This window comes from Furipterus horrens, unplaced genomic scaffold (genome assembly GCF_987537825.1).
Source record: "Furipterus horrens unplaced genomic scaffold, mFurHor1.1.pri manual_scaffold_3, whole genome shotgun sequence".
NCBI lineage: Eukaryota > Metazoa > Chordata > Mammalia > Chiroptera > Furipteridae > Furipterus > Furipterus horrens.
The window spans coordinates 150,707,900-150,722,333 of record NW_028327173.1 but is presented as its reverse complement, the minus strand read 5'-3'; the positions used below and the strand labels follow the sequence as shown (position 1 = coordinate 150,722,333).

The following is a 14,434-nucleotide window of genomic DNA, read 5'->3' as shown; positions in this document are numbered from 1 at the left end:
GGGAAAAAAAATCAATTTTGCCAATACTTTAAAAAAAATCGTATCTCAAGGATGATAAACCATGAAACATCTGTTACTAAGGTTTTTATCACTTACATGCATTTAATAACCAAAACATTTCATTTTTACATATGTATGTTTTCAATATCTCTGTTTATCACTTTCTCCATATTATGAACTAAGATAAACAGGACATTTATAATTTGGGATGTTTCCTCTGAATAGTAATGCAGTTACATTTTAGAGGAATACTTTTATTTAAATGATATTACCCAAGCATAATAAGTGGAACATTGTACAAAGGTGACATTTTCCAACTTCTTACACAGTGAATTCCATATTAGGTCAAAACTATAACTTCATTATGTATTCAACTGCTTTGACTATATTTAAATATAAAATACATCTTAAATGATATTACTTTCAAAATGTGCTTGTTTGCTGGGGATAAGAGGTGTCACTAAAGATGGGAGAATATATTGCTAGGGTATTTCCTTACCATGAGAATAAAATACAGTAATTGCTGACTGTGTTTTATTCCTATCCAATGTAATTATTTCAACAGAAGGTATTTCACGATTAAAAGACATAAGCAGAAACTGAGGTGGTTAGTGAAAAAATAAGAATGTGAGAAAGGTACAAAGTTAACAGTGAGCAGGGAAGGGTAGGGCTGGGACCACACGAGGTTCTGCCATCTGCTGCTAAGGCAAAATCGCAGAAAGGAAAGTAGAAAGAGGCATAAGGCCAGCAGGGTCCAAGTCATTTGCATGGATATATATAGAAGGCAGGAGGCACTAAATATTGTGCAATAGGAAACAAATAAAAAACAATTGTAAAATATGTATAAATGAAGACTACAATCACTTATTATGTTAGGAAACAGAGATACATTAACATACAGATGCACACATAGTAATGCCTCCAAATGCTTCTAAATCTATTCCACAGGTGCTCGTAACTTAATTTTCTTCCTTCTATATTCTTTCTCTACTTAGTATTTCACCAACCATCCTTCAAACTTGCATCTCTTCAAAACCATGTCATCTCCCAAAAGCAGGATTATGCCAAAAGTTTCATTTCAGTCACACACACACACACACATCTCCCCCAATATATAGCAGTTATTCTATCTACATTACAAATAGTTTTAATCTTTTACCAGTAAACCAAATATATTTTGAAATAAGTTAATAGTTAAAAAATAATGCATAATGCTATAAGAAATATTTATTAAATAAAAATATAATACCAATACATGTCTTCAGTTAGATTTACTATCCCCCAAAATAGGTATTTACAAATATGTTCATTATGTAAGTTTTAAAATAAAATCTATTATAATAATATCAGCAAAACAGTGATATTGGAACTGATTTTACCAAAAGTTCAATTTTATATTGGAAAGTGGTAAATATATAACAGAAAAATAACATTACATTAACAAAACTTGATATGAACAATACCTAATAGTCAGCCTATACTTTCTTTGGTATTAAGGCAATAAGAATGTCCTATAACTGTGTATATAGATGGTCATAATAGGCCAGAAATGGTGAGTAGAACTAGATTTAATAATAGTAGTAATTAAAATAGCAATCCAGTTATAAATTGATTATAAATATTTTGTGATAAAGTCTGCCTAAATTCAGATTCATGTCAAAGTACACAATGTCAAATTATATATGTCGAGTAATTTCTGACTGCTAGTTTACCAAACTTATTTATAATCAGATAATTTTAATAGCATGACCAAAAAAAAAAAAAAAAAAAAAAAAAAGAAACACCCAAAGATAACAGTTTCAATTTTTCAATTTGTCTGCAAGTGATTACCAGAGAAGTTTCTTACATGTAAATCTTTTTTGGAAAAATATTTCTAAATGGTTTTAAGGACACAGATAATATGACCCTAACATAGTCAAAATGAAACATCTTTAATTTTTTTCCTGTGATATCCTTAGAATTGATTGCTGCAATGTTGTAGGTTTTTCTTTTTTTAAAAAAAGGTAAATTCAGTGGAACTCACCCAGTGAAGAGTATGGCACCTTTAAATTAAAAAATGATTTGTAAACACTATTTCATCAGCAGTAAGAATTTAAAGCAGTAGAAAACTAGTAATGCTGAGGAATGTGTAGAATGAGATGCTACAGATAAGTAAAATATCTTAGGCTCTGGCCGGGAGACTCAGTTAGTTGGGGCGTCATCCCATACACCAAAAGGCGGTGGGTTCGATCCCTGGTCAGGGTGCTTTGGAAGGCAACCAATGAACGTTTCTCTCTCTCAAAATCAATAAACGTGTCCTTGGGTGTGGATTTAAAAAAAACAAAAACAACTTAGTAGATACAACAGCTGTAATCCTTCTGTACATCTCAGTTTCCTAATCTATAAAATGGGCATAACAGTACCTACCTCATAGGGTTGTGAGGATTAAATAAATTAATGCATGTAAAGTACCTAGAACTGTGCCTAACACACTGAAATTACCAATAGCTATCACTATTATCCATCTTACTATTTAAAAGTAAATGATCATAAGAACACCTGGAAAGAGTACAATTCTATGGGGCAGAACCAGGCAATCTTAACTCAAAGAGAAAGCCCCATGGCTAGAAGCTGTATTTTTAGAAGAGGGATAGTAACAGTGAACTGCATCAGCTGATAGCTTAACGATTCAACTTGCTTATTAACATTTTCTTAACCTCAATACCAGAGAATTGAGACAAAACCCCAACCTTCTCCATAGAAAGAAGGTTGCTCAGGGGAGGCCCTGTGGAACCTTCAACTTTCTAACCTATTGGGTGACTTCAGTCATCTTTTTCAGAATTCCAAAAGAAGTGGACTCTAAAGATTAAAAATAAACATTATGATGGGGTCCTATGCAAGAAATGAAAGTTGAATTAATGACAACTTGTGGATAAAATGAAGTAATTTGGCTTCTCAAAGAAATTATACCCCAGAAAAGAGAATTATAACTTTGAATAGCTACTGTATTTGGAGAATAATGGTCAGATGGCTCCTGGGGTATAGTATTTGTTGGTGGATCAATCTGGGGATGAACAGGTAAATACAAAAACATCAGAACCAATAAAAATAAAAACACAATAAAAAAGATCACCCCCCAAATCCCTAAACTAAAAGCTTCTACAAAGCCTAATACTGGCCCTGGCTAATGTGGCTCAGTGGATCAAGCGCCAGCCTATGAACTGAAAGATCACCAGTTTGATTCCGCATCAGGGCATGCGCCTGGGTTGTGGGCCAGGTCCACAGTTGGGGGCATGCAAGAGGCAACAGATCGATGATTCTCTCACACATAGATGTTTCACTCCCTTTCTTTCTCCCTCCCTTCCCCATGTCTAAAAAATAAATAAAATCTTTTTAAAAATAAATCTAATACTGTAGTAAGTAGAAATAAGTTAAAAAAGGAATTTTCTTATAGAGTCCAAATGGGATAAAGTTAAGCTTAATATTCATATAAATGGTATATTAAAAGTTAGCAACGGAAAATAATTTTCAAGTAAAATCAGTCATAATGTGTCTATTTTAAGTGTATACATTATATTTGGGTATATACACAAAATATTAATGTGCTTATATTAAAATAAAGTTTAGTCACTTTAAGAGTGAAAAAAGGTCTTCGTAAGAAAATAAAAACGTTGCCTTTAAAGACAAATTCTAGACTTTGAATCCTCCAATTTAACATGCTTAGTAATCAGCTATTACCTCTCCTGAATTTGCAGAACATTTTTAGTTGGTGAACAATAATTTTCCATGTATTTTTTAAAGAACTGCCTCTAATTTTAAGGTATGTTTACAGCCCTGGCCAGGTGGCTCAGGTAGTTGGAGCACTGTCCTGTACACCAAAAGGTTGTGGGTTCGATTCCTGGTCAGGGAACATACCTAGGTTGCAAGTTCAATCCCCAGTTGGGGCACAGACGGGAGGCAACTGGTCAATGTTTCTCTCTGCCTCTCTCTCTACCTTCCTCTGTTTCTAAAATCAATAAACATATCCTTGGGTATTAAAAAAACACTTTTTTAAGACACAGTTACAAAGAATACAAAGATTTCCCCATGAAATACATCCTATCTTTGAGAAGTAGATAACTACAAGTTTCAGCTATATTGTTCCTTTTTTAACCTAAAAATTAATAGTGAATAATTATCATTAAAAATCAGGGGGAACAATGGGGGAAAAATGGGACAACTGTAATAGAAAAACAATAAAATTAAATTTAAAAAAATATCAGTGCCAATGACTAACTGGACCAGCTAAAATATTACTCCTCAATACTAAGTGTCCATGACCACAAATCTTTTAAGACTCAAATATACATACTACATTTATACAACAAAATTATGCTTGATAAAGGTCAAAACAAAATGCCTCTTGGTTATTGTCAATTTAAGTCAGAGCTTGAGAGAAGGAAAAACTTGATTAGGTATTTACTACAAAATTCTCCATTTAAATGATTGCTTTTTTTCTTCATGAAGCAAAAATAATGTTGACTTTTCTAGGAAAGACTACAGATGGGTTAGAAACCTCTCGTTATGTGGTATAAAATACTCACGATCCTCATGAAAGTTATCCTAGGCTATAAGGTCCCCAAGAAAACAAACTAATAATGAGGAAGAGGCTGAGCTTTGCTAAACATGGGGTTTCCCACCCATTTTCCCCCCAGCTTTTCCCATAAAAACGACCTCTACTAATAAAGTATCCTTTAGCAAGTATAGCTCCCTAGAGGATCCTATCTCTCCTTGAGTGCTTACCACAATCTGATTTCTGGACAGCTGACCCAAAGTTTGTTTGTTGATTTTACTGATCTTCAGAAAGCCACTGACTGGCTAAAGTCTTAAAGGTGAACAGAGTCAAAAATCAGATGCCCCTGTCATACTTTACAGAATGAGGAGTTGGACAACACAGTTACGATTGGCTGCACTGTGGTGAAACATGAGGCATCTTCTTTTTGTCTTCAATTAGCCACGTTTGGGCTGAGTAGCTCTATTACATCTTCAAAAAACTGAGCTCCAGTTCTTGATGGAGATAGAGGAAGGTCATTGAGGAGGTGGTTCAGCTCAAGGGCTAAGTGAAAAATCTGTCTTTTGATTCAGTCCTGCTGTGGATAGAAGTCATCTTCTGGATGGAAGAGGGAGTGAGATGACCTAGGGTCTTGAATTGGTGGATCTGCAGGAACAGAAACTAAATACAGTGGAGACCTCTTAACTGAGTAACACCACGAGATGGATTTCCTGACAATGTGTCAATATAAGCTAAATATAAAGATTAAACATGTGCATTGGAACTGATCATGCACTTGTTTTTCCAGATATCAAATGTACTTCTATCATTCTACAAATAAATATTTTCCAATTAACTATAAATAATTTATGGAAAAAGTACCAATTTAAGAAAGGAGGGAAAACCCATTCAAACAAAAATCTATATACTTTGCCTCTGTGAATGCCATACCCTCACTTAAAAAATTCTGTTCTTTAGAATTTTTTTCTTCATATACATAAACTATAATCTGTCTATTCATTTAGTGTCAGTGGTAACATACATTAAATTTTAATTCGAGATGAATTTTCAAGGTTTTTATTTTTAATCCCCGAGAAATGAAATTCAAGTATACTCAAGGTGCTGAATCAAGGCTTAAATAATCTACCTGCTGGTAAATTCTAAGACTTGCAATAACTATGTTCAGTCCTACTTATTAATCAAAAGAAAAATATACATCATGAAGTCAGGCAATCTTTAAATGTGAGTAGTGGCCATCTTAAATTTCCCCTCGAACTTTTATCTAAAAAAACCTAACAAAGTCCACAACCAGATTAGAATGGATCTAATTTTAAATTTCTCTCAATATTAACAAGAATTTTGATGAACATTTGATTACCTACTTCTACTTAGAATCTGAATATGTAAATTTACTGTATATACTCTCATAATTATTAGACCAAGGGTCAGCAAACTACGGCCTGCGGGCCAAATCCAGACTGTCACTTATTTTTGTAAATAAAGTTTTATTCATACACAGCCACTTATTCAATTATGTACTATCTATGACTACTTTCCTACTACATTCGCAGAAAAAATACTTGCAAGACTGTAAAACCTAAAATATTAATAAAAGTCCCTTTATAGGAAAAAGTTTTCCTGCCCCTGATAGAGACAATTATTAAAACACATGTAAGAAAATTTGCACTTTACAATGTTTTGAAAGAAAGAGAAATAACATGTAGAATTAAAATTAGATACAACCCAACCATAACGAACTTACCACAAAAAGAAAGCAAAAGTAAAATAAGTCCCAAGAGGACATTACCTGGCTTTGAGTCAGATGAAGAATTTGATCCTATCTTAACTTTACCTTTTTGTTTTTAAGAGTATATATACATAAATGCTATGGAACTAACATATTAAGAGTATATAGATAAATGCCACAGAACTATTCACTTAAAAAGTTATGATGTGAATTTCACCTCAAAATATTACTTTTTAAAAGAGTATATACAGTATTTTACAGGCTCCTGTCTTTAAGTGGGCTACATTATATTGTAGTGGTTAAATATGTAAGTTACATCTTACCTAATAATGTGGTTTCTCCAAAATCTCTTAGATCATCTCAGACCCTTGTGTATATTTCTTCTTTGCCAGTAGATGGAGACAACACCACTGAAAGTTTAAAAGACATCATTCCCTGTTTAAAGGGAGCTTGCTGGTCTGAAAACTGGGGGAACTCTAACCCAAGATTTCTTCACGTTATTTTTTTTTTTAAACAGGCAGAATAGCCATGCCAAAAACAGAAATCCAAGGAAATGCACCCAATATTAACTATGGACATCCTTAAAAATTTACTGAAGGGGAACTGAACTCTATATATGATGTAGTTAACTAAAATCATATTAAATTGCAATCATCTCTATAACTTGTAAGATTCAAACTTCCATCTCATTGCTCCTAATTTAGGCAATATCATTTATTTTCAGTTTCAGAAAGTGAAGCTCAGAATATATAAGAAAAAGAGTTCTTTGAATTCAATAGAGGAAGATACAGTACATATAAGATTTTATAAGTACAGTCATATGCACTGCTAGAAGCCTTTTATTCAAAGTAAGACAACTATCCAGATCCACATGAAAATAATAAGAACTTTAAAAGAAGAGAATTGAAGCACTAATGGTCAAAGCAGTAAGAAAAAATTCAAGTTTATGGTCACACTGAAAAGAAATGCTCATGAAGGGGAAGAATCAAACTCTTCTACTTTCCAAGTTTCTTATTTCACTACTGAAAATTACATAAACAGAACAAAACCATCTTCAAGAAATAAACTTCAAATCCAAAAGCTTAAGAAGTCATATCAAAATATTATTTTTAAGTAACAGCTTTACTTTCCAAATTCAAAGCCTGAAAGCCATTATTATCCTTAAGTGCAATGCTGAACAAAAAACAAGTTATCAAGCTAAAGAGAGAAATAAAATATTGCTATACTGTTTTTATTTGCCAAAAGACTCCTGATCTGGAAGTGTACTAAACAAGAACCTATTGGCAGAAAATGTTATTAATAAAAAGATTTACCTTAAACCAAATAATATTGTTTAAAAAGAATACTAAAACCTTTAAATTTCTTATTTTTATAAATATTTTGCTCATCCTCTGATCATATTTCAGAACTAAAATCAGTTTCCATAAAAGGGAAATGAACACAGCATTCAGATATTACCATAACTATAATACCTATCTAGGTTAAAGTAGAACTGACAAAAACTGCTAAAATAAATCCTCTTATAATAAGAGTAGGTAAACTAGAGTTGGAACCAAAAACTTCTGTTTAATTCTGAAACTGAAAGCTATACCCAAGTTCTAACTCCTTTTAAGAGCAAATAAACCACCATAAACACCTTTTCATCATTCTCATGATAAATATTCTGTGGCTTTATTTAATTAATCCTTGGGGTTGACTTCTTCTTGACAAACAACAAACTTTTTGACCCTTTCCCAATCCTTCAACAACTGGTATGTATAAAGGTAATGCTAATTAAAGAACAACCACCATTGAGATAGGCGCTTTCCTTGCAATTTTCAAAGTATAGTCACGTATATTAATTCAAATTTTATATTAGGAAAATCTCAAATATAATGTAAAAACTATGGCCAACATACATAAAATGTAATTCACAGTGAAATGTAAATATCTGTATATTTTGCACTGTAACCTGTTTAACACACAGATGAGAAATACACCCCAATTTTTTAAGGAAAGCAATAACTAGAAGAGTATCCTGGATTCTGTGATGAATATAAAAAAATAGCAACAAAACTGCAATCTACAGACCATACTACTACAAAAGGAAATAAAAAAGACCAACAAGGAATGAGTTTTCTTTATATCATTCAAATTTTGGAGGGGAAAAAAAACCACACCAGGTATTAACCTGGCAAGTTCTTAGAGATCTATGATGTCAGTGCTCCTGCCTCCACCTGCTGGCAAACAGATTATAAAACTACCAAAGATCACTTAGTAAAAAAGAGTTCCCATCTTTTTGTAACAAATTAATGTAGTTATATGTAATTATTTATTGTGATGCTACTTTGTGTCAATCCAATAAAAAAGCACATTAAACTTCACCAAAAGAATTACAAAAAATTTCTTAGATCAGAATGTTACCTAACAGGCCAAAAATAAAGTTAAAAAAAGTTTAAATTACCTGATAAATGACATCTTGAAAAAGGACTGGAAAAGTAAGTGCTGCATCTTCTAGCTCATTTAGACTACAATGTACTAGTGTTTCATCCTTAAAATAAAAAACACATATTGAATGAACCAAGACAGTAAAAGAACTTTCCAATGGTAATTTTATGTATCCATGATCACCAAAAACATCTATTCAAGCACACATTCATATGTGGAATTTTACATTCAGCAATGTAAAATGCTTTTCCTGAAGAAAAATTCTTTATGAGAACTAAACTACATCTTCAATTATAGAGTACCAGTAACAAATGCTAAATAATATGTTTTCTAATACTATATGAGACATTCAGTTTTCAAAGTTCTTCTGGTGCCCTAAAATATAAATTTTCAAATCATACCGAGAGCATATTAAATGTTTTATTAGTCAGCATTAAGATATCATGCTTTTCAGAGTTTATTAATAGTCATTGGTATTAGGTAATACACAAAAACAGGAATAGGAAAAAAGTATGTCTTGCACAAGGTTAACTCATTGAAACTAGATTATATTCGGTCCTTCAAGGAAACAATCCTGACCCAAAAGAATGTGAAAACTAGGCATGAAATGAAATTAGAATTTACTGGGAGATTTAAAAAGGTACTGGATACCAAGCAAGCTAGGGACTCTAGCATTAGACTGTGCTTAAACTAAAAACCCTTCAGAAAACCTAAGATATTTATAGTAAATGTTTCAGGATATTGAGTCACTTATATTCTTTTAGATATTTTGGACTAGTATTTTTAAAGGGTAAATGAAAACTCCTTTATTTCTCTTATATCTACAAATAATATACTTACCAGATCTAAAACTAGGGAGAATTCTGGTGTGCTTCTTGTTTTCAATGGAAGAGCAGGTTTCCTATTTAGTTGTTCTTCTGTCAGTGGTGGAACATGTTTGATGAAATAATAGCTATAAATCAAATTTTAAGAAAATTTCAATATTTCTTTTTATAAGACATACAGTATTACTAAATTCAGCCCATCTTTAAATCTTTAATTAAGTAACGCACATTTAAACTAGTAAACCAAACATGTAAAACATGTAAATAAAACTGAAAATACACAAGTAAGTATTTCTGTGACTCAGTCGTCGGCAGCCGTCCGTCTCGAGAGACGATGGTGTAGCTTCTTAAGAGTCTATCTGCACCGCCGAGAATGGTTGTGCAGTCCGACTCGGGAGTGACACGGTATCTGTCTCCTCCCGTGTTGAATCGACATCTTGCGATGACGCTGGAGTCAGTAAAAGTATTAATACCTATAGGTCACATGCTCTTTGCAATATACCACCCAGCTACCCCCCCCTTTCATTTTGCTCTAGTAGGAAGGAAAAGAACTCACGGGTCAAATACTTCCCAGTCTTCTTCATAGGTGGCTTCTGCATGGGCTGATGAATAACCACTGTCTGGAGTTACTGGTGCTATTTAATAAAATGAAAAATGATACTTTTACTCAATGCTGCCATGAAGTATACATTTTATTTCTTTTATATAGGGTCTTCCTGAAGCCCTGTGTATTTTAGGTTAAAGATAAGACAGAAATAATATCTAAATAAATTCAAAAGCAAGTATATTAGCACATAGCTCTAACTCCATATCCAAAGGAAAAAAAACTATTGTTACAGTCAAAATGGCAAACTATCTCATGGCTAGCACATCTAAAAATCCTAAGAGAAAATTTACTAATTACTAGAAAAATACACTCCACAAGAATTCAATAAGTGGATGGTGTTTATATACATAACTATAAAAAGTTTATGGTGCTCTTATAGCAGTAATACTTCACAAAAGTGACTTGTACATATAGGTACTTAATACATGTATTCATAATAGACCCAAAGCTAGAATTTAGCTTACAGTCTATGAACAGTCTTTAAGAGATACACAAACCACTTAAAGACTTATGAAAAAATGTCGTATGTACATTTTTCCAGGACTCTCAAGGTTGTCTATGATTTTAAATAGTTAAGAACTGCTTTATAAAGAAGTGATTCACTTAAAAACCCATTATTTTGTACAAGCAACTTAAAATAATCAAGAAGCAATTCTGTATTCCATGACACATAATCCATTCTGTTTTGAGTTAAAATTGTATCAATTGGATGAGCTTTAGAAATTATGTTGGGAATTTTCTAAGATAATTACAACTTAAATTCAAGAAGAGGAAAAAGGTACAAACTACACAGGTAATATCTCACAGATAAAAGTTTAAGGTGGATGCCAGACACAGAATGTTTGTGCCCATCCCCCAGATTTCATCCATTGACACCTAATCTTCAGTGTGATGCTATCTGGTTGGATGTGGAGCCTTTGGAAAGTCATGAGGATGGAGCCCTTGTGATTGGAATTAGAGAGCTCACATAGCTTCTGCCATGTGAGGACACTGAGGAAACAGCTGTCTATGAACCAGAAAGCAGGGCCTCACCAGGAACTGATGCTGTTGACACTCTGACTTGGATTTTCCAGTCTCCTGAACTGTGAGAATTAAATTTTGTTGTAGCAGTCCAAAAGGATCAAGAGAGTAGAACTCAACAAAAACTGCTATAATTTGTGTAACAACCATATGCCAACTGAACAGTTCACTGGCACAAGGGGATAATGGAAAACTGTTATCTTCCAACCATTTGTTTCAAATTTACTAACCTCAGAGAAATGGGGAAAGGATCTCATGATTCTCCCAATCAGAGAAACTGCAATGTGCCACCTCATTATTTTGCTCATTTATTATTATTTTTTTAAATTTATTTTTCAATTATAGTTGACACACAATATTAGTTTCAGGTGTACAACATAGTGATTAGACATTTGTAAAACCACACGAAGCCATTAATCACCCAGGTAAGTCTAATACCCATCTGACACCATACATAGTCATTAAATGTTACTGACTATATTCCCTATGCTATACTTTATATTATTTATTATTTTTAGAGAGAGGGGAAGGGGGGGAGAGAGAAACATGTATTGATTGCCGCTCATATGCATCCCGAATGGGGTCCAAACCCACAACCCAGGCATGTGCCTTGATCCTTGGATTCATGGGACAATGCTCCACCCAAGTGAGCCACACTGGTCAGGGCACTGTGACTATTTTTAATAACTGGAAATTTGTACTTATTAATCCCTTTCACCTTTTTCACTCTTCACCCCCAAACCGCCTACCATCTGGTAACCACCAATTTGTTCTCTGTATTCTGAGCTTGTTTCTGTTTTATTCAGTTATTTGTTTTTTAGAGTCCATATATAAGTGAATCATGGTATTTTTCTTTGCCCGACTTATTTCACTCAATACAATACCCTCTAGGTTCATCCATGTGATTACAAATGGCAAGATTTCATTTTTTTTTATTATGGCTGAGTAATATTCCATTGCTCATTTATATTTACTAGCACTCACCACACTGTATAGTAACTTTTGTGTATAGCTAGCTGATTAATTAGATCATGTACTCTTCAGAGTCAAGGAGCATATCTTATCTTTATGAACAGTGTCTACCAGAAAAAATAGGTGTGTAATAAATGTTAGGGGAATTAATAAATGAATGAGACAACTGGAGTAAATCTTACTTTTTCCCCTCTAGAAACCAGTAAGGTTATAGAAATCCCTTCTTCATCTTCACAGTTATCAGACAAAATAAATATAAAGGTTGATACAGCAACATAAAAATATAGGACAAACATCAACTGGAAGCCAAAAGCCGTGGACTTTACCATTCAATAGCCTGTAATACTGGACAAAGTAACAGCATAAAATGATAGGTCAACAGTAGGTTCATTTGAAGTCCTATCCACCCAAGAATAAACTATGTGCACAATCCATGTAGATTTGCTTGTTAGATTCAATATTATTCTTAAATTATAACAATTTAAATACATTAACACTATAGTGTTTAACATAGGCATTAATCTTCTGACAAATTTAAAATAAATCCTCTATTATGCTGCTTTTCTCTTCATATTGTTATTATTGGGTTGCACTGTATAGAAATTCCACAACTGTATGCATTTTCCTTTGGTTAAAAATGTTTGCCTTTTATATTCAAGAGAAGAACATCATTCTACTTCCTTATACAAAATTGTATTTCTTAACCAATACATATGTAATAGGCTCTCTCAAATACCTAGCACCACAAGGAATTTCTTTTTTTAATCTAAAATAAAAATCTAAGATCTTCTTCTTCAGCAAAAAGATGGCCATCCTCAATTTTATTTCTGCTTTTAAGCATGATAAAACACAATTTCATCTTCTCACCTTATATGTCTATCACAACCCTCAGAGGTAATAAATTATGATCTAATAATGTTCACTCAGAAACCCAACAATTATGTTAGGTCTTTATAAAGACCCAGAATTAGGCTGCAAAGTTTGGGTACAGGGAGAGATCCAGGAACAAAGGATTCTTCTGGGGGAATATCATCTATATATGAAACAAATCTAAAGGTATGAGACGAGACTACCACTAGATAGAAACTTCAGACCTAAGGGTCTAGGAGTGTTACAATTATAATAATTATATACATAAAACAAGCACATATTTTGCTAGTTGTATTAAATTTCTCCAAGTAGTAAGACTGGTTCAAATAGTTACACTGTGAAATATTAATAGTCAAAACAGCGGTTTTCAAAAATTCAATTTCAAAATGAATAAATTTGGGGGAGAAAGTTTTATTTCCAATTTTAATTTTCTTCAAGGAAGAAAAACTGATGCATTTAATCTCTGTATTTAAGAAAAAATATAAAATACTGTATTTTTATAAACTATTCTTGAAGATGCATAAGACAAGACATTTTCTTCACCTGTAAGGGGTGGGATTTCACGATTAACTGTTTCTTCTGCTTCTTCTAAACCATTATTTATTGATGGCCTCACTTGAACTGCTTGATTTGAGTAAGCTGCTCCATTAGTTGACGTAGTAGTACTGGTAGTGATTTCATCCACCTGTTCCATATCAAGTTGTTTTACTATCTCTTCAGCTTCCACAGCCTGTCCTGGGGAATCGGATCCTGATGTTCCTGAAATCATGATTCGGTGTACTCACAATTATCATTTAAAAACTCATAGGGGGTGGGAAAATAAAATGTTGTTTAAGGGTACAAATTTACAATGATTAGTAGATAAGCCCTAAAGATCTAATGCACAGTACAGTAAATATAGACAATATTGTATTATAATAATCAAATTTGCTATGAGACGACGTCATTATTCTAACCAATAAAAAAAAAGGTAATCATGAATCATGATGGAGTGCTAATTATTATTATAATAGCTATTATAAGATAGAAATGAACCAAAGCAACTTGTTGTATACCGTAAATTCAGACAATGTTATATGTCAAATATATTTCAATAAAAATAAAATAATTAAAACCCATAAATGTTTAGACAAACTAAATACAACAGAAACAAAACTAAGGATACCACTGTTTAGTGAGTCTCTTCTAGACATTTCAAACAACGAGGAATAGAATATTATAAGCTTTGGTAGTATTTGTGAACAAAGTTTTTAAGAGTGTTCAAATAGTTTAGAAACACCCATTTACAGCCAGTCATAATTCAAAATTTTTTATTTTTTATTGAGCTATAACTGACATATAACATTAAGTTTCAGATGTACACAGTGATTTATACAGTACAATATGATTAATAACCTGTCATTGGCTAATACCTCTATCTCACAATATAATTATCATTTCTTTTCTGTGGTTAGAAC

The 14,434-nt window shown here is 32.7% G+C and overlaps 1 protein-coding gene across 2 annotated transcripts in view; it reads right to left on the bottom strand.

The window, feature by feature from the left end:
- The window catches only part of CTDSPL2 (CTD small phosphatase like 2), a 72,806-nt gene that overhangs the window by 12,105 nt on the left and 46,267 nt on the right, over nt 1–14,434 (bottom strand). For both annotated transcript variants that reach the window (XM_090270527.1, XM_090270528.1), the window contains exons 5-8: nt 13,521–13,736; nt 10,065–10,143; nt 9,525–9,636; nt 8,701–8,787 (exon numbers count right to left, since the gene is read on the bottom strand). In XM_090270527.1, coding sequence (XP_090126653.1) covers nt 8,701–8,787; nt 9,525–9,636; nt 10,065–10,143; nt 13,521–13,736 — 494 coding nt within the window. The remainder of the gene's footprint in view (nt 1–8,700; nt 8,788–9,524; nt 9,637–10,064; nt 10,144–13,520; nt 13,737–14,434) is intronic.